At 43.8% G+C, this 23783-nt stretch overlaps 1 protein-coding gene across 12 annotated transcripts in view; it reads right to left on the reverse strand.

Annotated features, from left to right (window-relative positions):
• Nucleotides 1–23783, reverse strand: part of Fryl (FRY like transcription coactivator) — a 233378-nt gene that overhangs the window by 2970 nt on the left and 206625 nt on the right. For 10 of the 12 annotated variants that reach the window (XM_029477617.2, XM_029477615.2, XM_085836757.1 and 7 more), the window contains 9 exons: nucleotides 23135–23338; nucleotides 20219–20383; nucleotides 14226–14473; nucleotides 12041–12248; nucleotides 10676–10825; nucleotides 9830–9928; nucleotides 4212–4280; nucleotides 1473–1490; nucleotides 593–703 (listed from right to left, as the gene is read on the reverse strand). In XM_029477617.2, the coding sequence (XP_029333477.1) occupies nucleotides 593–703; nucleotides 1473–1490; nucleotides 4212–4280; nucleotides 9830–9928; nucleotides 10676–10825; nucleotides 12041–12248; nucleotides 14226–14473; nucleotides 20219–20383; nucleotides 23135–23338 (1272 nt within the window). The remainder of the gene's footprint in view (nucleotides 1–592; nucleotides 704–1472; nucleotides 1491–4211; nucleotides 4281–9829; nucleotides 9929–10675; nucleotides 10826–12040; nucleotides 12249–14225; nucleotides 14474–20218; nucleotides 20384–23134; nucleotides 23339–23783) is intronic. The other 2 variants (XM_029477614.2, XM_029477612.2) reach the window with 1 other exon arrangement.

The raw sequence follows: 23783 nt of genomic DNA on the forward strand, positions 1-23783 counted from the left end.
ATGGCATATCAGTTTGAAGGAAAGCTAATTGATTAACTGGAGAAAAAAAAAATCAATGAACTTAAGGCATTCTAACACACACACACACACACACACACATGATATCTATATAAAAATTTTAAAAATCCAGTTATTTTCCCAATGACAATTCTAGTACCAGCATGCAAGGAGGGGAACAAAAGGTTATAGTCAGTAACTGTGAACCTATATATTAACCTCTGCATGAATGCTGTGTTCATTTATAAAACTACAGAAACGGACGAGATGTTAGGGGCTTTGCAGTGCGACTTTCTGCATCCTTTACTCTGTTACAGATCTGTTTTGCTACTGAGCCTCTGTCTGGCTTAACCCGTTGGATATCAGGTCTCATTTATGACAATGGCCTGACACGGCATGTCAGTTTGAAAAAGAGCTAACTGATCAACTGGGGAAAAAGAAAATCAACATTAAGTGGCTTTTGACTTTAGGCATTCTACCAAGGGATGTACACATATAAGCACGTTATACACATGCAGGTATATATATACACACACACACATGCAGGCCTATGTCACAGCGCTGAGAATGGTGCCTGATGCCCGCTGGGACTTACCTCTGCTTCATTCTTGATGGTATTTACTTGGTTGATGAGTTTGCAGTAGGCCTGGAACAGAAGCAGCAGCTGAAAGTGCAGCCGGTACAACCTTCTGCAGAGCTCCAGCTCCTAGGAATGAGCAGCGGTAACTGAGGTTAGCCAAATGTCCGAATCCCACCAGAGAGAGTGCTTCCAGTCAAACAGTACAAATATGTTAAAATCGTTGGCGTTTGTGCTTCTGTGGTAAGCAAGTTAATATGGGGTGAGGCTGAGGAGAGGCGGGGGGGGGTGCTTTGGGGGCTGGCTTTCAAATAACAAGGCTTGTTGCTGGTTACAGAATTCCTTTTTAGTAGGAAACACATTTTCACACTGGACAGACAGACAGTGTCAGAAGGCAATACGTGGGATGCTTTGGAAGGGAGGACTCAACATGAATTTAAAACTTTGAGTTGATGATGGGGAATTCGCGGGCGTGCAGGCTTTGATCCCACTGAGGTCCTTAATGCACCCGTCAACTGGAACAGAGCGAAACTGGGTGTCCTCTTACCAAGGGGAGCTTTTGAGGAAATGGACTCTTAAGAAAACCACTTATTCTCATTCAAGTGAGACAATGACTATGAGTAATTTAAATTTTCGGATATGACAGGAGACCTGTCAGTGGTAGGTGCAGAGAACCACACAACTGCTAGTGCACATATTCATTTTCAAGTCTCACCGTTTCCTTGGTTTTTAGGACCAACATGTGCCAGATTAGGGATATGGAAAACTGAAGCACACGCTACTTTCAAAGTAGTCAATAGCAAAAAATTGTTGCTAGGTCACAAAAGGACAAATGGCAGATGAAAACCAGTTTGTCTCACCAGGATAAGGAATCTATAAATCAAGACAGGCCACTTACTGCTAGAATTCCCATTTGCTAAGCAAGGTGATCGGGTCACAAAAAAAAAAAAATACAAAGAGAAAAAGATCAAGAATTAGTATAAGAAATCACCGCAACTAAGGTTATAGATGCCCCACGCAAACCGAGGACCACATTTATACAGTCATTTCCAAACTACCGCTTTCTAGACACTGCAATAACCCAGGGCGGGCTTTGCTTGCGTCCCTTTGGACAAGTAAGGTTAACTTGAGCTACAGTTTGTTTTTGTGTAAAAGACAAAGAATAAAACGGAGCAAAGTGATCTTGGGAGCCCTCGCTATGGTAAATGTATTTCAATCCAGGTTTCATCCCGACAAAGCCACTTGTAATAATGTTTCCAGGGTTGTAGCGGGTAACTTCCTTAAATGAATTTACCATTATTTTTATTTTTTTTTACCAAATGATTGGCTGAATCAGCCCATAATCTTACATAGGAATTACTTACCGGCAGCAGGCTCGCTAGTGCAACTCATTCTAGACCTTCCTACTAGCCTCTCCTCAGCTCTTGGGCTGTCTCTCTCATGCATGGGCCACAGGGCAGAACACAAAGAGATGGTGTGTTTTACGCTATCCTTCAAATGCCATTTGGGTCAGAACTTTGACCTAACCGGGTTTGGATCCAGGGAAAGTGATGTATGCGAAACAGTGAAAGGCACTGGATGTGTGAGAAGAGTGACTTCTAATTTAAATAGACTGTCGGGATATAAACGGAGCTTCTAGAACTTGCTTTCCTGAGCAGTTTCCCCTGAAGGATTCCTGTTAGTTTAGAAAGGATTTGCTAAGCAAAGGTGAACTTTAGCTCCACACGGCTGACTGTAAATTATGCAAACAACAGTGGCCCAGTAACATTAGCAGAGCACAGTCCAAACGTCAAACAGCAGCAGAGAGGTTTCATATGGTTTAATTCTGGTGGGAATTCAAGTTTTAAGTCCCTTTCCTCATTCCTGTTAGCATGATACATGCAACTGAATCTACACACACGTGCCAGTAGTGTTGGTGTTGATATGCGCCAATAAATTCTACGGTCACTACAGTTACAGGCAATGGCACAAACTCTCTTGCTGTGATTTACCAAAATTGGTCTCCATGCAGTGAAACAGATTATGAAGGACAACACACATACACATTGTAAGTACACTGACATCTGCATGGTAGAGTTTATCTTCATTAACTCAATATTCACAGACAGCACAACGTCTCTGTCTCTGTAAGGCGGGGGACACAAACTGGACTGAAGAGGACAGTCTCCCGCTTTTCACTCTGCGTTATCTCAAGCTGTTAACTGAGTTAACAGTCTTGGAGATTATGGGACTGTGAGACAGAGAAGGACTAGCTAAGACCCACGGAGCAGCTCCACTTAGTTTAGATAGATGCTTGTAGGTACTGTTAAAGTGTCCACAGTTTCAATTCCAGAGTAAACTTCTACCTTGTCTCGTTTCTTTTTAAAGATTTATTTATTTCATGTATGTGAGCACACTGCAGCTGACTTCAGACACACCAGAAGAGGGCATCGGATCCCCATTACAGATGGTTGTGAGCCATCATGTGGCTGCTGGGAATTGAACTCGGGACCTCTGGAAAAGCAGACAGTGCTCTTAACCACTGAGCCATCTCTCCAGCCCTTGTCTCATTTCTTTCTTTTTTTTTTTTAACTCTTTTTTTTTTTTTTTTAAGATTTATTTATTATTATAAGTAAGTACACTGTAGCTGTCTTCAGACACACCGGAAGAGGGCGTCAGGTCTCATTACGGATGGTTGTGAGCCACCATGTGGTTGCTGGGATTTGAACTCTGGACCTTCAGAAGAGCAGTCGGGTGCTCTTACCCACTGAGCCATCTCACCAGCCCCCCTTGTCTCATTTCTTTATTCGTGATTTTAATGTTCCTTGAGAAGAGCACAGGGCTTAGAATTACCTGTCTAGGTTTGAATCTTAGTTTCTACTACTTATTTATTATTAGACAAGTTGGCCCCACTGAACCTCAGTTCTCCTGTTCAAAATGGGAATAACTAAGAGACCATTCAATTGAGTCGTGAGGAGAGAATATGATCGTGAAAAATGTACTGGCACCGGGTCTGAAAGGCATAACAGTTAAATTATGACTCCTTCAAGATTTCATTCTTATCCAGACTTCAGATTTTTATTATAGGATACCTTTTGTGAGATATCTATTATTATAAATGTTACTTAAGCTGAAATCCAGTATCGGGTGTGGAGATGGGCAAGTTCTCCTACGCGGTTGCTCCCACTGGAATAACGCACGGGTCTTAACATACTATTCCCACAAGAAGCATTATGGCTACCCCTTTCCCTTAAGAAAGTGTGTTGCTACTGCTTAAAGTGACTAGACGAAGACACAACAAACCCACATTTTTCACATTTGGAGTAAGGGCTACAGAGTACACTGCCCTGGGGCTTGCTTCCATCACCAGAGAATATATCCATAGACCTGGACCGCCTGCATGCTCATCAGGCTTATCTACTCAATGTTATTAAGCTCCAGTCGCAAGCTGGTTGTTCGCTTTTATTAAAGGGAAGTTTTCATTACTAAGCCAATATTTCACTGAACCTAACTTTCAGGGAGATCGTTTTGATAACCAAAATGAAAAAGGCTTGCCCACACATTCTTTCTAGGGATATCAAGTAAGGACAGGCCGCACGCATACATTGTTTTACGATATCCGATGCAGGTGCTCAGTGGGAAAGACACGGAGACTTACCTGCGCGTTGGTGTTTATCCTGTATATGTCTTCGTTGGCACCGAATGTCCTCTTGCAGTTGTCTAGCCACTGCAGAAATGAGCAAGGGTAAATTTCCATAGTCAGCACACTAAGAAGGAAAACAGTGCTGTAACATGCCCGTCTGTATAAAGTCAGAAAGGCTAGGACTGGCTACTGTAGACACAATCTCATCTCCACCTAGGGCCAGCCATGTAAACAAATGAACAAGGATCAATACAACAAGATGCATACGCCGCTGTGAGTTTATTAACAAAGACGCAACCAGTGGTCTCGGGACCCGGGGGGCCCCATATCGTGAGCTCCTTGGCTTGGTGAGTTTTATTGGAAATCTTCGCTGTCTCTACCTGACCTTTATGTCTAGATGTGAGACGTGGGAAAGGAAAGATTCACTTTCCCTTTGGCCGACCTAATAAAGGCGACTTTATGAGCCAGGGCTGTCTGCTCATCCGAAGTTTAGTTCTCCGAAGACGCATGCCACTTTTAATTACTGAAACAGAAACCGAGATCTATCTAAATCCTGTTTTTGTCCATTTTCTTCCTGTTTGGACGGTAACAAAGGACAAGCATTCTGTCTCTGAGGCATCTGGGTATATGTGGGCTTTCTTAAAGTCAATACTAATTTAAAAGAAAATAGCGTTGTGGGATGTGTAGAAAAATGGAGCCGCAGAATTTCCAAAGTGAGAACTAAGGGCCTTCAGGTAGAGCCCTTGAGCTCCTGCAGTTTCTGGCTAACGGGGTGGTGGTGCTTGTGAAATGAAGGAATCAGCCACTTAGACTTCCTCTTTGAAAACAACTACCGGCCAAGTGGCTCCCTGGGAAATATTTTAGTGTTAGATATTTAAAATTCTCAATTGTAACTTAGTGCTCTACACAGAAAGAATCAAAATTAGAAATGGTTATTGTTTCAAAAAAAACAAAAACAAAGCCTTTGACCTTCTGTCTCCCTTATCACAGTCACTCAGACAACATTGGCCCTTGGGTTATTTTCTTGACAGCGTCTTGGAGTAAAAACATGTTAAACCTTTCTGCTAAGAGACGGCTGGTGGCAGCCATTGTCGGAAGCTATCAGCAGATTTCCTGAAATTCAGTCAGCATCTACCATGGAATTTATGCCTTAATCTCTACTCATACAACATGTTAAAATGCTGATACACAGCCGGGCGTGGTGGCGCACGCCTTTAATCCCAGCACTCGGGAGGCAGAGGCAGGCGGATTTCTGAGTTCGAGGCCAGCCTGGTCTACAAAGTGAGTGCCAGGACAGCCAGGGCTACACAGAGAAACCCTGTCTCAAAAAACCAAAAAAAAAAAAAAATGCTGATACACTTACATTGCTTGCCCAGTGTGTCCAAGTAAACTAGGAAAGTGGAAAAGTTATTTCAGTTGATTATTTACTGCCTACTCTAAACATTTTAAATATTGCACACCCTGCTCAGCATTTTTAGGGAATACTATTTAATGTAATAATTTCTGATCCTATCGCCAATCATATAGTCCCATGGCTGAATACTAATAGCGTGTACAGACACAGCACAGCCGAAGGCCATGCGGAGAAGCCCCACCTCCTACCTAATTGTTCTCATGGTTTCTTTGCTCAAATGAAAACTTTAGCTGCTGTGGGAGGCTCTGTTTCTGAGTATCACAGAGCAGCTTATGCATAAGCAAGCAGTCATCCGAGCCAATGACAGACAGTGCACCGCCAGGCAGGAAGGACTTTGGGAGAGTACTGCAGTGAGCCCTGCACATGTCCCTTGCTGTAGAGGGTGGGCAGACAGTGGTGGCTTCAAGCTCGTGCCCTAAGGGTTCTGTGTAATGTGAGCTGCAGTTATCAGTGATGGCAAGGTACCGAGGCCTGCAATGCTGAAGAAAAAGAAAAGGAAGCTCCAGCAAGTGAGCCCAACTGTCTGGGCGGCTTCATCCTGGGGCCTTTGAGGTGTTGACCCAGTGCAGGGGGAAGGGAGGTTGCTAGAAGGAAAGATCAAATTATAGTCCCATGGGTGCTGGGGAGATAAAGGCCTGATTCCTGCCAAGACTTCGAGGTCCTGGTTACCACTTCGCTATCATACTTGAACCCTATAGGATGGAAACACTGGGTGTGCACCAAAGATACTAGTTAGGGATGGGGGTAAAGCTCAGCTGTGGAGCCCTTAACTCAGCATGCAGAAAGCTCTACAGAAACAAAGCCAATGGTAGAGAAACTGCATAGAGATACTCAACCATACACAAGGAGAACAGAGCGATGAAGACTGGGCAAGAAAGGGGCGGATGGACCACGAGTCAAGGTTGGTTTTCACTGAGGACGATGGTCTGCTTTGAATGTAATCGCACCTGTGTTATATATTACACTGGCGTCTGTCTTGCAATCTTTAATAAGTGTTGGTGGCTAGAAGTAAAACTTCAATTTTTACTGTTCTTCATGATAAAATCTACAAGACTCTTCCTAGAAAGGGAAATGGTATCTTAGGCTTGTCAACCCGTGTTGTCTTGGTGGTGAATATTAACTCAGTTCTAGGTAGCAAACATGGTGTATGTAATATATACACAGCAGGGTAGTTGTGTCCTCAAAATACTTCATTTATGGAAAATAAACAGTGGGCCAGATATGAGTGGTTAAGTTAGGGATCACTGACTGATGTTAGAGAAAATTTGTGCAATTATGAGCCACTTGTATGTCCATATGCATTTTAGAATTAAATTTCAGACTTTCCATTAGTATGCCATTTGATTTTCAGGTACATTAATTCTATAGATGGTATCTGTACAAAATGGGGTCTTCTGGCACACACACACAAATGAAACAGTTTGTTCCTCTGAGTGGTCTTCTCTCAAGGTCATGTCTGGATCTGTGATGGTCTAGCATATCGCTAGCTAGCTTTATCTCTGGGCACATTTGAAATTGCCTCATTCAAAGTAGTTATCTGTTGCTGTAATACCCAGCACTCTAACATGTAATAGCTTAAAGTAAGAGCAAGGAGAGAAACAATATTTGCTATGCATGTAACCAGTATCAGATAGACATCATGCGCTGTTCCCGGTTTGACTGGGATCAGCCATGATTTGCACTTAGCTCATGGTTTGACCAGGGCCCCAAAGTTCCAAGCAGGCCTGACTCCTGACTTGTGGGCTCTTGGCTGAGTCATCTCTCTTTTCCCCTATGTGGCCAGTCATCCAGAGTTTCCCAAAGCTTGAAGTGGGCACTCTAAAAGGCTTCCTAAGGGCTTGCCTTGAGATCTGGAGTGCCTTGTGAATTCCGGTACTTAGAGTGAGTTACAAGGCCATTCTAGACTGTAATGTGGGTGGTGTTGAACTGTGTGGGAAAGGAATGTAGACCCGGGAGGCTGAATTCACTGGGCCATTGTGGTAACAGCATCTAGGATAGGCAGTGACTTCTTGAAGACCTATGAGGCACCAGCCTAGTGGGGTAGAATGAACTTTCATTTTATTAAAGCAAAAGTTTTCTGGTCACCAAAAGATGCTTTAGTAGTGAAAATGAGAGCAACAGGGAAAAAGTAACTTCAATACACACATCCAATAAAAGTCACGCATCAAGGATCAGTGGGTGTATGTATGCACTTGCCACCAAGCCTGAGGACCTCCGTTTGATCTCTTGGGACCCACTTGCTAAAAGGAAAGAAACTCCCACAAGGTGTCCTACGACTACCATGTGTATGCCATGGTATGGCCCGCCCTTGTCCACAAATGATAAGTGAAACATATATTTAAAATAAAGACCTCCTATATAAATAACTGAAAAAAAAAAACCAGCTCATTTATAGTCATGGGCAGGATTCACAAGCTACCCCCTATGACGGTATCTATGTTCAAATATTAGTGATGAAGGAGGTTGATGATCAACAGATGAAGCAATGAAAAATCCACTTCTTTTGTAAAACTGGTTGGTAGACTCAACCTCATACAGATTCAACGACTAGAAATTCTATTCCCAGAGGGCTCTTTGGCAGATGTGGACATCTGCATGCAGAAAGCGGTATTTGGAGGAAGGCTTGAGCTGATCGCACCCGATAATTCCCTGACCAAGACCTCTTTTCTTCAATCTCCTTAGTCTTTCAGACCTCATATGAGCTCACACTCCCATGATAAGGAGAGAAAGCCTTGGTGCAGGTATTTTCTTTCCCAAAAAGATCTTCGAACCTCAAGTTCAGAGTCCAGGATCATTTCCTAATCCTGCCAAAATTCCCTTCCCTTTGGAAATCGCCCATAGTACTTGGCTTATGACAGCTTTGCTGTTGAGGCTGACTGTGAGAAGCATCTCTCATTCCTGGTACTTTAATACTTATGTGACGAATACTTTGCTATTCTGAATAACTACAGCTTGAATGCCCTTATCAAAAAGGCTGGGGACCAGAGTGTTTCAGGTTTTGGTACACATGAGTTGTTTCTTTGTTTTTAGTGAAACCAACGTCTAGCACAGAATGTGTGTGTGTGTGTGTTATTTACATAGCCTGCAGGGAATGTTGCACAAGTCATAATTGTTTATAAAACAAAGTCTCTATATACAAACGGAGCCACCAGGAAGCAAAGGTACTGCTGTATGGGCCACTTGCAGGGCAGTCTGGTTGGGTAGCCATCTCTTTATTAATGGGGGACAGTCTGGGACAAGCCATCACTACCACAGTCTTCATTTAAGCTTCTGAGAATTCTTGTTTTATTTTTTGTTGTTGTTGTTGCTGGGTTTTTCTTTTTTTGTTTTTTTGTTTTTTTTTTTTTTTTTTTCGAGACAGGGTTTCTCTGTGTAGCCCTGGCCGTCCTGGAACTCACTCTGTAGAGCAGGCTGGCCTCGAACTCAGAAATCTGCCTGCCTCTGCCTCCCAAGTGCTGGGGTTAAAGGCGTGCACCACCACGCCCGGCTCTGGTAATTATTTTCTTACAGAATGTTTTGACACCCCTGTCATCACGTTGAGCTGAAAGTTTCAGATTTTGAAGCAATTTTGGGTTTCAGATTTTTGGGTCAGGGACAATGACCTCCTATTTATAAGTTCAATCTGTGCTGCATATTTTTAGCTAGGATATTTTAGGAAAGAAGGACCAGGTTTCACACTCAGTTTTTCAGAGGTTTTTAAATGTGTTTATATTTAATACTAATTAGTGAAAGTTTCATCTGTTTTAGAAAAAAAAAAAAAAAAAAACCTATGATTTGTCAGGGACAACAGTTTTTCCCTCCTTGTTTTTCTGCATTTGTCAAACTGAAGACATGACAGGCTGTAGGGAGTTGGGCCAGTGTTTAAATGGCTGACTAGAACTGTGGGACCATTTCCTAGCAGGAAATTATAATATGCTCCATGCTCGTTGCCGTCCTCCCTCTCAACACCAAGATGAGTTTTATTAGAGGGGACAGATGCCCTATGCCACAGCTCTGTCACCCGCATTTCCAAACACTACTTACCCCTTACCCCTCCTGCCATGCTGACCTCAGCTGCAGTCTCCTACTGTGCTCCTAGGCAGGAATTCTCTGGAACAGAGAAGAGCTGTCCCAGAACCTACCGTGAGGCCAGCGAGAGAGCTGCTTGTCGGGGGTTCTCTGCATCCAGGTCAACACTTGAGTCTAAAGCAAATGATTTGTGTGTGTGGAGGAGACTGACCTGCTCGGCCGCTTCTCTCTTGGTGGTGTAAGTATCCAGATGTTCCTGCAGCTCCAAGACGCCAAACTTGAGTGTTTCCAGCAAGCCACACGCCATCAGCTGTGGAAGCAGACACACAGGTCACCAGAACCCACCAGCTGGTTACCGAACACCCTTTGTTCCCTGTCAGAGCAGTGTACACCTCAGAGGCACCGTCCCTCAAGCTTCTAAACCTGTAGCTGTCACAGCAAGCAAGGGAAGACCAAGGAGATCTGGATTTTCTTGTCTAGCTATCTCCTCTCAAACTTTGTTCAAGAACAGGAGGAGGGAACATATATCTCTAGACTATGGTACTTCAGTTTTCTCATCTTGGATTCTATATGTATAGAACCAGCAAAGTTGTATACAGTATTTCATATACTGGAATGTCTGTCTGTCTGTCTCTCTCTTATCTATCCATCCACCCACCCATCCATCAGACAGTCTTACTACGTGGTTCTGGCTGGCCTAGAGCTTACTATATATACCATTCTGTCCTTGAACTCAGAGATCGGCCTGCCTCTGCCTCTAGAAAACTTCCACATGTCTGGCTGGGATGACATTTTGCTACATATGTAGATCAGGGGTAAGATACGAACCCTTCACAATTTGAAATTGAGAACTGCTTTTCCAAAAGGCTTAATAAATGAACAACATCATTCCAGTGTAGTCCTCTTGCTTGTTTTGTGTTTTAAAATAGGTTTTTGCTATAGAGAGGTGGCTGTCTTGGAACTCATTATACACCCTGGGCTGGCCTCGGACTGTCCACCCTCAGCCTTCCGAATACTGGCATTTATTTCCACCTGGGCACCATCACGCCTGGCTTACCGTTTCGGCATCCACAAAGACAGTGGGGCATTCAGAACATGCCATCATCACTTCCAATGAGCTTTTAAACTTGGTACCAATGCGCTGTAGACTCTCACCAAGAAAGCCCACAGCCTCCTTAGTTATCTCGCCAAACTTCCTTTGAATTGTCTATGAGGAAAGTATGAGAAAGGGTTAGTATTTCTCACACACATACATCTTCCCCTCTTTTATGTAAAGAAGTGTTGCAACTGGAATTACTATAATGGTTCACAGAATTCTATTAGCAGATCTATTAGGCCTGTACATATTTCTTTAGGAGCTATGTCAACAAATAGCTATTATGATCGGATACAATGGCACACATCTGTGTTCCCAGCTACTTGGGAGAGTTAGTGGTGGTGGTGGGGGGAATGCTCAGGAGTTCTAGCCTATAGTGTGCTGTGACCATACATGGTCGGCATGTACAGTGACCTCCCAGGAGCGGGAGACCACCAGGTTGCCTGAGGAGAGGTGAACCAGCGGGGCATAGGGAACAGCTCATGTGTATCTGCATACACGTGTGTGGTATTACGAGGGGATATTAAGACTGAGGGGAGGAAAAAAAAACTGCATCAGGAAACTGCCACTATCTCTGGCGAGGAAAGACAAATACAAAGTCAAGGGAAGTGCAGTGAGTGTGAAAGGTTGAAACTCACGCCCCTGAGCATGGACAGCTGCCCAGGAAGGGAGCTGGAGGCTGGTATGCGTGGGGAACCTTAGTGTGGGCAGGGAAGGAAGATGGTGGACAGTTAGCGGGCCTTACATATCAGTGCCTTAGGTGCCCTCCTTCCCCACACGATGCTCAAAAAACGCTACCCACGTGCCATGGTGCTGTCTGAGAATATTCACTGGAAAGCATCTAGGCTAGCGCATGGCACAGGGTGGGCACTTAAAAAAAATGACAGTGCTTATTGCTACTGTTCCCTCATGGAGGAAAGCGACCTTTGTAACTGAGTTCTCACAATGACGAAAGGGTCATTTAGTACCTCCTCATCAACACTGTGCCCCTCCCTGTAGCGGCTGGGGGAGGGCAGGCACAATGGCGTGCCTTTATTTCTCTGGTGCCCAGGATGGTACCCAGAATCCCATAGGAAATCCGTCAGGCCCTGAGTGGCAGTTTTGTAGCCATTTCACTGTAGGGTTTCACATCTGTACTAGTAAGTGGTTGACATCCCAGGAATACTGCCAGTCAAGTTGCAAATGACGGGAATGTTACATTCCTGGAAGCAAGCATGCTTGTTAAAGGCAATCAGCAGGGATACGAAAGCCTGAGACGCCAAGTAGAGAAGCCTAGTTTTACCAGATTAGTGTGATGTGAGTTCAGAAGCCTTAATGTCCACTGACCTGAAACAGTCTTGAAAACACGTGGAAGGTAAACACCGCACAGGACCCGTCTGTGTCCGACAGCGTCTGATTGACGTGGCAACGCCACGCTTCTTCCTCGTCCTCGTAAGCCATTGGCTGGAAAGCTGCTATTATGGCAGACAGAAAGGGCGTCGGGAGGGGCGAGGTCTGCACTTCTGGAAAGCCGTCTTGTTCATCTTCCTCTTGACTGTGGACACAAAAATCCATAGCAATTCTCAGGCTATCTCAAAGGAACATACTCCTCGTACTTTAGGCCACTGAATGGAAACCATTCTTATTCACAGATATACACTGATTTTGAGCAGGAGTTCTCACAACCTGTGGCTCGCAACCCCTCTGGAGGTTGCATATCAGATATTTACATTACGATTCATAATAGTAACAAAATTACAGTTATGAAGTATCAACAAAATAATTTTATGGTTGGGGTCACTACAACACGAGGAACTGTATTAAAGGGTCACAGCACTAGGAAGGTTGAGAGCCACTAATTTAGAGAATACAGACTAAACACCCTAGGATAGTATAAGTAAATTCATGTTCTTCTATTTTAAAACTCTCTAATTTCCAGTGATTGTTCTTAACCCAAGTCTACAATATGCTACAACTGGAGTTATGGATCAGGGCTGGGCGTGGTGGCGTGTACTTTTAAACCTAGCATTTGAGCAGCAGAGGCAAGTGGTTCTCTGTGAGTTCGAAGACTGCCTGGTCTACATAGTTCTAGGACAGCTAGGGTTATGTAGAGAGTCCCTGCCTCTTGGGGATTTATCATTCCCACACCGAGACAGTCAAAACATAAGCCTGGAGCCATGGAATAAGACCAAGTTGTGTTTCACTCAGTCTCAGATTTTGAGTCTGAGTGTAAAATGAATAGTTCACATTATAAGATGGCAACCCTACACCTAGGACTCAAGGAACACCAAGGAAGAGAGGATGGGAAGACTTGAAGAGCCAGAGGAAGAAGACACCTGGTGCTGCAGAGTATCTTCTAGACTCCATAGGAAAACTGTTCCTATGAGCCCTCAAACCTATGTCTGCCCAACACCCCTCATAACACCACCACGACAGACACACCAGAGCAGAGGCAAAGTAGCTTGCTTCAGTCCTTTTTCTACAGCTGAAGAGGATGCTGCGTGTCTACTGCGCACACAGGTCTAGTAGAAAGCACGTTTGATTAAAATAAGTCCCTTTGGTGATTTTAAAAATTTCCTATGTGAGTGCTGTATCTACATCTTCCTCCTCCAACTGCTTGTCCTCCCCCGAAACCCCTCTTGGCTTCATGCCCTCTGCATTTTACACACACACACACACACACACACACACACACACACACACACACACAGTGCTGAGACTCCATTTATGCTGATCTTAATCTGTATGTGTTTAGGGCTGACCATTTGTGATCATAAATCCTATTTTTGGACACAGTGCTCCTTTCTCTCCTTCTCTCTGTCTCTGTCTCTTTCTGATCAACCACTGACTGCCTGTAGCTCTTCATCTAGGAGCAGGGCCTTGTGAAATTTTCCCTATCACACTAGCGTGTCTACTAGTGGTGTCATTGTGTGTGGTTTTAGGCAGCCATGCTATTGAAAAATAGGACATACTAGACAGTATCATAATTCAGATCATAGAACTATTTTGTGTGCAAAACTACCAGGAGCCACCAGAATTAACTTTAAGAACTTCAGTAATAATCACTCAACTTAATCCACAAGCGAAGAAAAGTTTTGTCTGAGAATTCTTCACATTCTGATTTTACATTTTGAATGTGCAGAATATAAACATGTGAAAGAATCAACATGTCGTCATCTTCCAGTACCAAGAAGTCACCTCTCAGGCTTCCTACAGCAATCTAACTGAACATCTGACCTCTGACAGATCATCATGGGAGCCCAGAAACCCACTCTACTATTGATTGTAACACTTGGCCATTTGGTATTCTGCCTAAACAGGCATGCAGTGTGCTTATAACATGGTGTTTTTTATTTTATATGGATACTAACAGAAACAAACAACTATAGCTTGCCTTATCTTTAAGAATGAAGACAATACTATTATAGACTACCAATACATCAGAATGCATAAACTGGGGTGGGGGAGGGGCATGTTAGAAAGGGGGTGGAGATAAGCAGAGACTCATTACTGTATGTGTGACTACACCCACCTGGACAACCCTGAGAAGTCAGCCTCTTCCTCCTCACACCGTTCGTCCAACTCTTTCAAAGCCAAGGTGACATCCTCTTCACAGATGGACTCGGGGTAGCTTTCAGGGGCCAGAGGCTCTGGCATGTCAGTCTCCTCTAAATCAAGAATCCCTCGACACACTAGCGGGTCCTGTTGGTCTTGAATAATGTATGACCCTTCATCTTCAAAGGCTGTAACGTGTTCCTCCTTTAATACTGAACTTGTATCCTGTGAAGTAATCACAGCTTTAGCAGACTTCAACAACAGCAAAAGAACTTTTGTCAGTGCAATAAAGGACAACTGCCGGCATCCCAGGTCTCCACTGTCTAGGCTGTACACTTTTTGAATTGTGAATATATGCAATTGTCTCTTTCAATGGTCCTGCTGATTTTCTTTCTCCCATTTGTTTCTGGCTGGTATGGAAGAACTCAAGGTCCAACACATGAGGCAAACTGGTGATTACTAACTCCAATCCCCAGTTGCTAGAATTTTTAAAATTATAGTATACAGCCAATGGCTATAAAACCACCCAACACTTTTTACTTTGGGTACCTTCTCCCTCTTATTTACAGGATCTGGGTCCTGACTGGAATCCATGACTTTTGCTTAAATGCCTTCTTTTATATACATTAAATTTCTATACAAGAAAACTTGGCATCATAACTATTATTTGAATATTATTATTATTATTCTCTCTTATTTGAACTACCTAGCACCCCTTTTCATTTTATCAGAAAAGTAAATTCTGACTACAGGTAGTAAGACGGTTCAAGAGTGAATCCACTGATCCTATGGGGCCGTCCACAAGTCAGAATCAGACACTGGCCACAAGTCAGAATCAGACACTGGCCAGTCATCAAAAGAGTCAACCCAGGCAACTGTATTCACTTCCTGGTGTCTGTGATGCAGAGTTGGCTTCAGGAAACAAGACAATATAGCTCTTTGCAGCTTTGAAACCCAGTCAAGGCTCATAGTTAAGACAGAGTTCTCAAGAGATTATGAAACTTTTAAGTGGTTAACTTCTGAAATCAAATAAATTATAAGCTGCTTTATCAAACAAGAATGGCCCCACATCCATGAACCTTTAGCGGATGAGTAATGACAATACATGCTACTGGGTATAACCGTAGTTAAGTGGTCTCTCTTCCTAGTCACTGTTAACATGCTGACATAATGTGCTGTGATTGCCAAAGCAGAGAAACCCAATGGACGCTGGCTAAATAAATGAACTGCCACGGCTTAAAAAAAAAAAAAAAAGAAAAGAGAAAAAAAGTAAACAGAAAAACATGTCCAAAGTCATGTTCAAACATAATAATGTCAACACTCATTTCTAATTTTCATGGATATTACTCTGATCAGTTTGAGTTTTAACTAATAGTGGCGCTGGTTTAAAAGCCAATATAAACTCTTTTTTTTTCAGTACCAGACCCCCCATTACTTAATATTTACAGTAATTTTTAATATTTCTTTTATGGCTTAAAAATGAAATATTTTCCTACAAAATGTGAAAAGCGAGTAGAAGTTAGAACCCCTGGATCAGCCTTGGTTCACTCTTCTGTAAAACTCAACCATGAAAAGAATTTTGAGCACTTCCGAGACACATGCTCTGCTACAAATTAAATCATGATCTGTAATCTTGTAATGGGCTTAGGTTAGTATGCAAATTGCAACAGCAGATAGTGGCATACGGAATGCAAATGGTGATCAGCATCAGCCCGTGCAAGTGTCCGCTGGTACCCAACCAAAGGGAAAGAACATGGTTGTCTGGGGCAACTGAGACCAGTCTTAGAAGGAGACGGCTGATGGTGGGCTTAGAGAGAGGTGGCTAGGGATGGTCTCCTGAGGAAAGGCAGCAGACCTCAAAGGCTGAGGAGTGTGGGAGAGAAACAGGAAGTGCACAGAGCAGGACTGAAGTCATCCCACTGGATTCTATTTAGTACAGCTGCAGGTTCCATCTGGAGGCTGGTTTTAAAGACTTAGCTAGTGAAGAAACAGCACCAGTAATCTAGAAAATACTATTTAACACTGCTAGCCATGTCCTTACGTATACAACTGTACTGACAACACGTGGTCGTCCCGCCACATCAGTGTGAACTGTGTTACAAACCCAAAGCTGGCAGCCTGAAGCCCCACTCCCCACACTTTTCATTAGTGTACACCTGTGTTTGGCTATCACCTGCTACTCAATTATAATTTCTAAGTGATGCTTTATTGGAAATTATTCAGTATACAGCTCCCCTAAACTTCACTGAGTAGTACACTGGGCTTGTGAATGGATCCCATTGTTTATATAACAGATTATGAGATTCAAATTTCCTTAAATTCCCGTCACACAGTGACTGGACATACATGGGTTTTATTACTTATGAAGGTTCATTTTCTATGTGCAAAGTTTTCTCTGGCTTATGACCGAAGACTTCTTTAATGAAATCAAGTGAAGAGTTTGAGAGTTTGTGTTTTGAAGAGATCAGAGAGGGAGGGTTCCCCCCCCCAAAGATTGCTTTTATTATTTTTAATTGTGTAGGTCTGCACATGTGTGTCTGCACGTGCGTATGTGCACGTGCTATAGGCTAGAGACAGTGGCTCTCCTGGAGCTGAAGTTACTGATGGCTGGGTACTGTCAGTCATGATTGTTGGGACCAGATTTGGCTTCTCTGGAAGAGCAGGAGGTGCTCATAACTACTGAGCCCTCTTTCCAGTCCTCTAGTGATTTGGTTTTCTATCATAGCGGAGCTACATTTCTGCCATGACATGCCTCCTGTGGTGGTCCGAATGGGAATGGCCTCTGCAGACTTATTTGAATCTTTGGTTCCCAGTTGGGAGACTGTTTAGGAAGGATCAGTAGGTGTGGCCTTGTTGGAGGTATGATGTCACTGGGGGTGGGCTCTGAGGTTTAAAAAACGCCAAGCCATTGCTGTGCTCTCCAACATGGTGATAATGCGCTGAACTTTAATCAAGTTCCCAATTAAATGCTTGACTTTATAGGTTGCCTCAGTCATGGCATCTCTTCAAAGCAGCAGAAAAGCAATTAAGATGGCTCCTTTACCTCCCCAATATTAGCATACTTTAAGGGAAATCTTCAAATAAAGGTGTAGATTTGTTCCTTTAATTTGTAAGCCATTTCACCTATAAAAATTAACTAGATGGGGGCCGGAGAGATGGCTCAGAGGTTAAGAGCACTGGCTACTCTTCCAGCGGTCTTGAGTTTAATTCCCAGCAACCACATGGTGGCTCACAACCATCTGTAATGGAATCTGACTTCTGGTTCAGGTGTGCATGAAGATGGAGTGCTCAGATATATATAAAATAAATCAATCTTTTAAAAAATAAATTAAATGCTTGCAGAATTTACTTTAAAACTAATTTTGATTTTAATATCTCAGTGCTTTCTTTTGTTTCTTTACGGGAGGGCAATTAGAGACACAGAGAAAACCAAATTCCACCTGTCCCGCTGACAGATGCAATGTTGTTATGCTTAATGAAATGACACTGTTCTACAATACCTTTCATTCTCATCCTTCACTGTACAGTGAGAGCGAACCGTCTATTAAAAAGGAAAGAGGCATGACAAATTGAAGAGCTCTTTCTCTGGTAGAAATGATGCCCCAGGGACTTTATGGTACTTAAGCAGGAAGTCCATTAGACTGTTACATATTTTGGGATGAAGCTAGGCTCATGACTGTAATGCTAGCACTTGGGAGGTCGAGGAAGGGGGATTACTATGAGTTCCGGGTCTAGGTAACACAGTGAGACTCCATCACACAAAGCCTAAATCAATACCCAACTGGAAACAAAACAGCCAAGAAGCAGATAAATGCCCTGCATAGGTTCATAGGTTAGCCTGAGGCCTCACCTCACAGGCTACCTTTCTCATCACTTAAATCTGTATCACTGTTAAATTTCTGGAGAAGATTTAATATAATGACCACTTTCTTACGTCTTTAAAATCTGTGTTTACTTGCTTATTATCTGTTAGTTCTGTTAGGATTAGGCTCCATGCCACTAGCTGCCTGTTGTATATGCCCAGATCCTAGAATAGTGTCTAGGACAAGATAGGGGCTCAATAGTGCTGGCGGAGCTAGGGAACGTGGAGGCTCCCACCTGCCATGCCAGCCCTTAGGAGGCTGAAGTATGAGGACTATCAGGAATTCAAGAACTACCAGGGTTGCAGAGTAGGCTCCTGCCTAAAAGAAGATGAAACGAGTAAGTGAATGAATGAATGAATGAATGCCTGCCAGCATCTCCATTTAGGGTTATGACGTACCACTTATCTTGACATAAGGTATTACTATGCTTCGGGACTGGAACACTCCCTAAGGGTCCATGCAGGGCTTACTTCCCACCATGGTGCTACCGTTAGGTGGTGGGCATGGTGTGTGTGTGGGTCTATGTCACTGGGGGTGTGCCTTTGGTTGTGAGACTGTGGGACTTCTCTGTTCTCCTTGCCCTTGCTGTTTCATTCAAGTACATGTTGATAAGAGTCGCTTGGTATTTACTTCTGCCATGAGCGCTATCACAGGCAATCTTTCAGGGACAGAAAGCACCAAACTGTGATCCAAAAGAAGCTGTTCTCTTTTTAAGCTGATTTTTCTCAGGCGGTATGTCAATGCTCATCAGCAGAGCCACCTCTCAAAAGCAGCATCCGCAGGAACTCCTGCTCTCTGATGAAGTCTGTCTTGAGAGTGGTACCCGACCGCACATGTCTGACCCTATTCAATTCTCATTTCCCTCGTCTTCCGCCCATCTCATTCCCTGAGACACTGAACTCCCTGCAGTCAGCTGAGCGCACCATGTTAGCTTATGTGCCATGTTTCCGTGTGTTACCCCTCTACTTGGAAGGTACAAATACCCTGAAACCTGTGCTTTATGTCTGTCACCACCAAAAACAACCAGTGAATTTCCACAAATCCTTCAACATATTACTGAGTTCCTATATTGAATGAATGAATGTATATGTATATATATATATATATATTTTTTTTTGCAAATGCCTTTTCATTCTTCCTTAATGTAGACAGTAAATCCCATCATCCCTGGTGAAATTGCCATGAACACTCCACTGAGCTGCCTGCATCTTTATCCTATTAGAATTTCAAAGACAGGTGGAGCAGGGAGCCCAAATGCGTCCATTTCAAAATCTGCTCACTATTAAAGAGGGTGCAAACACATTCAGTTCTCAACCTAGTAAGAGCGTGAGTCTTTGCCTTACAAAAGCAAAACAATCAAATAACCATTTCAGTCAGGGTCTTAACTACAATTAATTTCATTAAGACAAAACAAAACAAAAAACAAAAAACAAAAACCAGTTTTTGTTACCGACCAAGAAAAGCATGTTTCACAATAATTACATTCTAAAAAAGTATCTATAATCATCTTTTAAAATAAGAAAGACTAAGACAACTAATACTTACTTATTTTTGGTCAGGCATTAGCTTGGAATCTGGCCTTTCTTCTCACAGGCCTTTCCAAAAACCGTAATACTAGTGGTTGCAAAGTCTTTTGGTAAGGTTCACTGAACCCTCTGCTAACACAGCTAGCCTGAGGTCCTAACCCAGTCATAGCACCAATCACAGAACACCCATACAAAGCAAAGGGGAGGGGGAGGGACACACAGAAGCAGTCCTTCACAGAGTCGCAGCGACCCAGGCGATGCCTGCTGTCCCCAGAGAAGCGCTGGCGTAGGCGCCAAGTCACGCTCTGCAACGCAAAATGCTCATTGACACACTTGGTATTATTTTTAACCTGTAGGCTGTTTCCAACACATCAATTTTAAAAAGAAAGAAACATATATACAAACAACCCAACAGGGTCTGACCATTTTGTTTAAAACAACCCAACAGGTTAGAAATACTGAGAACAAATCAAATTATTAGCAGCACATCAGCTGAAAACTCTTTGGGGAGAGAAGCGAGGGGTGGCAGGGTTGCTGAAGGGAACCTAGATTGGCCATGCACCAGCCCCATGTCTCCCCACCTCAGGCAGCTGGCTGCTAGCATTATCTAGACAGGCCTCCAAACTGGGGGTCTCGTCTCTGATCTGCAGTACGTCTTCTGTCGTGTTGCTGCTAGCGGAATCCTGAGACTGCAGCAGGTCCTGGTGCTCTGGCATCATGTCCTCTGCCACACAGTCACTGTTCAGCTGGGGGGGGGGGGGTGTAAAGATTCCTTCATTAGTGGCAACAGTGGCAAGCAATAGCACGCATCACCAGATACTTTGTTTTTTTTTGTTTTTTTCGAGACAGGGTTTCTCTGTATAGCCCTGGCTGTCCTGGAACTTACTTTGTAAACCAGGCTGGCCTTGAACTCAGAAATCCGCCTGCCTCTGCATCCCGAGTGCTGGGATTAAAGGCATGCACCACCATGAAAAAGACCTTCTGGGGTTTCCTAGTTTGCCTTTCCCTTGTCTAGTAAGTATGTATCAGAATGGGTTGTGAATGGAGACAGCTAATCCCTCAGCACCACGGAGCATGCAACCACAGAGGTTAGATGTTGCTAACTAAACAAAGGGAAAGAACTGGGAGCTATCTAGAACTATACTAGCCTTGAGAGAAAATTTGTATCTTTTTCATGTATTTGCTTTTGTCCCCCTGGGGCAGGGGGCAGATTCTCATGTGTCTTAGGCATGCCTCAAACTCTCTGTAGCCAACTTCCCTTACATTTTTTGATCCTTCTGCCTCTCTCTTCTGGGTATTTACTGGTGACTGAGATCCGGCCCAGTGTTTTGTGTGAGCTGGTATTGAGCCAAGGACCCTGTGCATGCCAGCTGCGTTCTCTGCTACTGAATTCCATCTCAGCCAGGTCTGAGGGTTTCTGACCATGGGAACTCAGGGCAGCCAGGCATGCAGGAGGGCACCCTCAGTAACGCAAGCAAAAATCAACTCACAGTTTCAATAAGACAAAAAGGCAAAGAGAAACTGTAAAGCTATTCCTAGCAGAGCTAGTGACAAAGTGACAAGATAGTTTTCTCTTGGTTAGTATTCAACCTAGGAAATACCAGCTTTTGATTTAGAATACACAGAGGCAAATGCTATCTTTTTCAATGCAGACAAAGCAATTTTTCAATGATTTTTCCCTAATTAGCACCACTGAGACTGGCCCTGCCCTTGTCAGTAAGTAGTCATTTCTGCTCCTGAGTTTCATGAGAGCTAGCCATTATCAGGCACTGTGTTGGGTGGCTTACCTCCAGCAAGGTCTACTTTTAATGAATGGTTAACATATCTTCCCAGAGTTACAAAGTGGGTAAAGCCAACCTCTGAGTTGTATAATCTGAGCCAGGATCACAGAGAGATAGGCAAGGCTAGCCCAGCCTTGTGGCATATGGTTGGTCTCCATGGCCAGGAAATTCACCATCTCTCTAAACTAGTCCCATGGGACAAGCCTTTTTTAGCCATGTCGAGGACATGGGTACTAGACAGAGCCTGTTTCCAGTCTCCTTTCTGTCTGAGTGCTCTGGGACATGCCCGTTACTCTCCAGATCTGCATTAAGCATGCTTGACTTGCATAGACAGGTGAGAATTATGGAGACCAGTAAAACACCTTGGGGACCCTGGTGTGGTGGTGAAAATTCAGCAGTCACTTCACACATAAAGGGGAGGGGTGTGGCACTGGAAAGACTTATTTATGTTAATAATGAGATGTTAAAATAGCAGAGGAGACGAGAAGCTGACCACAGACAGACAGCTTGACGTCTTGCTTAAAGCCTGCCGCGTGCAATACTGCTGCAAGGGCTTGACCCTCAGGTGCTGTAGAGTGAGGAGGTCTCCGCTAAAGGGAGACAGGTTGTAAGGAGAGGGGGGTAACCCTCACCGACACTAGGGATGCTTCTGAACTGCACACGCCAGGGTGCCATTCTCCATGATGCTGTCTCCAAATCCCAACCTTCCTCTACCTGAGAATTCAGGCTTCTGCACAAGCCACTTTCCTGGATTGGTAGACGAGCCTTGTTCATCTCACTAACTTGAGCCTTGTGGACTCATTAACTTGGCCACCCAACCCTTGGGATGGGAGCCAGAACTTCACATAACTAACTTTCACTTCCTAACACAGAGGTTATCTCTACTATTTAAAAGTTATGTTTCAGGGCTGGAGAGATGGCGCAGTGGTTAAGAGTGCTGGCTGTTCTTTCAGAGGACCTGGATTCAGTTCCCAGCACCTACATGGCAGCTCACAACTGTCTGTCACTCCTGTTCCAGGGTATCTGACACCCTCATACAGACATTCATGCAGGCAAAATACCAATGTACGTTTTTTAAAAAAGTGTGTGTATACGCGTGCAGCTGTGTGTAGGCATGTTATGTGTCTATGTGTGCGGCTGTATGTAGGCGTGTACATGTGACTGCAGAAGAGGGTTTGAGGTTCTCTGAAGCTGGAGTTACAGGTGCTCATGAGCTGCTGCTGGATGTGGGTGCTAGGAACTGAGCCCAGGTCCCTTTAAAAGAGGACAAAATGCTCTTAGCTGCTAAGTCACCTTTCCAGTCTCCTAACTTAATCTTGAAGAGGACCTATGATGGGCTCAATCTTATGCACTACATTCAAAGTGTGACTTGCACACCTCGAAAGAAAGGCAGCTGCGAACCAAGAGGTGCAAGTACCTTCGCTGATACCATAAATATGTATCATTTGAGAGGAGCCACTAAAAGGGCTCCAAGGATCTAGTTGGCTCTACTCTTAACTGCTTCGGGCGCATAGGTCAACTTCATGATTCTGTTCTTTGTTTATGATTCTGGTTTTTGTCACGAGCACCAGAACACTGTTTTGGTTTGTGCATTTTTCACACAATGAAGTAAGTGACCATCTGAAGGCTTGCAGGGAGGGGGGGAGGGCGCGAGGCTTTTTTTTTTTTTTTTTTTAATTGAAGCTCGTCTACTTTGTGGAGAGGTGAGATTAATACCATCTGGGTGCGTGACAGGATCTGGCTTGCTGTGAGGGCGGCTTCTTCCTCTGAGGACTCGTCGGTATCCTCCTGGTTCGTCAGGGTCAGGCTGGGGGTGCTGCTGGAACACGGGTACTCCTGGAGGGATGGTGTGTCTCCTTTGTCAATGCTGTCCAGCGAGCGCCGGCGGACTCCCCAGTTGAAATTGTCCATGCTCTCCCCCTAGAAAAGCAAGACACGGTTTCTAAGAAGTCAGCCACATGCTTATCAATGCTTCAGAGATTAAGACATCCGGGAACATATACCAAGGTGAAAAAAAAATTACTGAATGCATTCTCAAAAGCAGAGATTCAATCAGCCTGTCCGTTTCTTTTAACGTTTAACCCGTCATCAAATGTTCATATTTATAGAGATTAAAAAAATCATTTGGTTATTTTTACTAAGCCTTGATAATTCATCTTGCACTGCTGAGGGACCAATTAGATCTACGCTCTAAATCATTTCTACTCTAATACACAAGCACAGATGAGACCACACAGAGGACAGATACCGGCAACAGAGACACAAACGGCTACAACTTACCTGCAGCTCCTGGTTAGCAAAAAGGAAAACACACAGAGTTAGAAAGAACGAAGACGCACATTCAAATATATGCTACGCTTTTTGG

The sequence above is a fragment of the Mus caroli genome, unplaced genomic scaffold, assembly GCF_978045245.1.
Source record: "Mus caroli unplaced genomic scaffold, Mus_caroli_1 scaffold_4, whole genome shotgun sequence".
NCBI classification, from domain to species: Eukaryota; Metazoa; Chordata; class Mammalia; order Rodentia; family Muridae; genus Mus; species Mus caroli.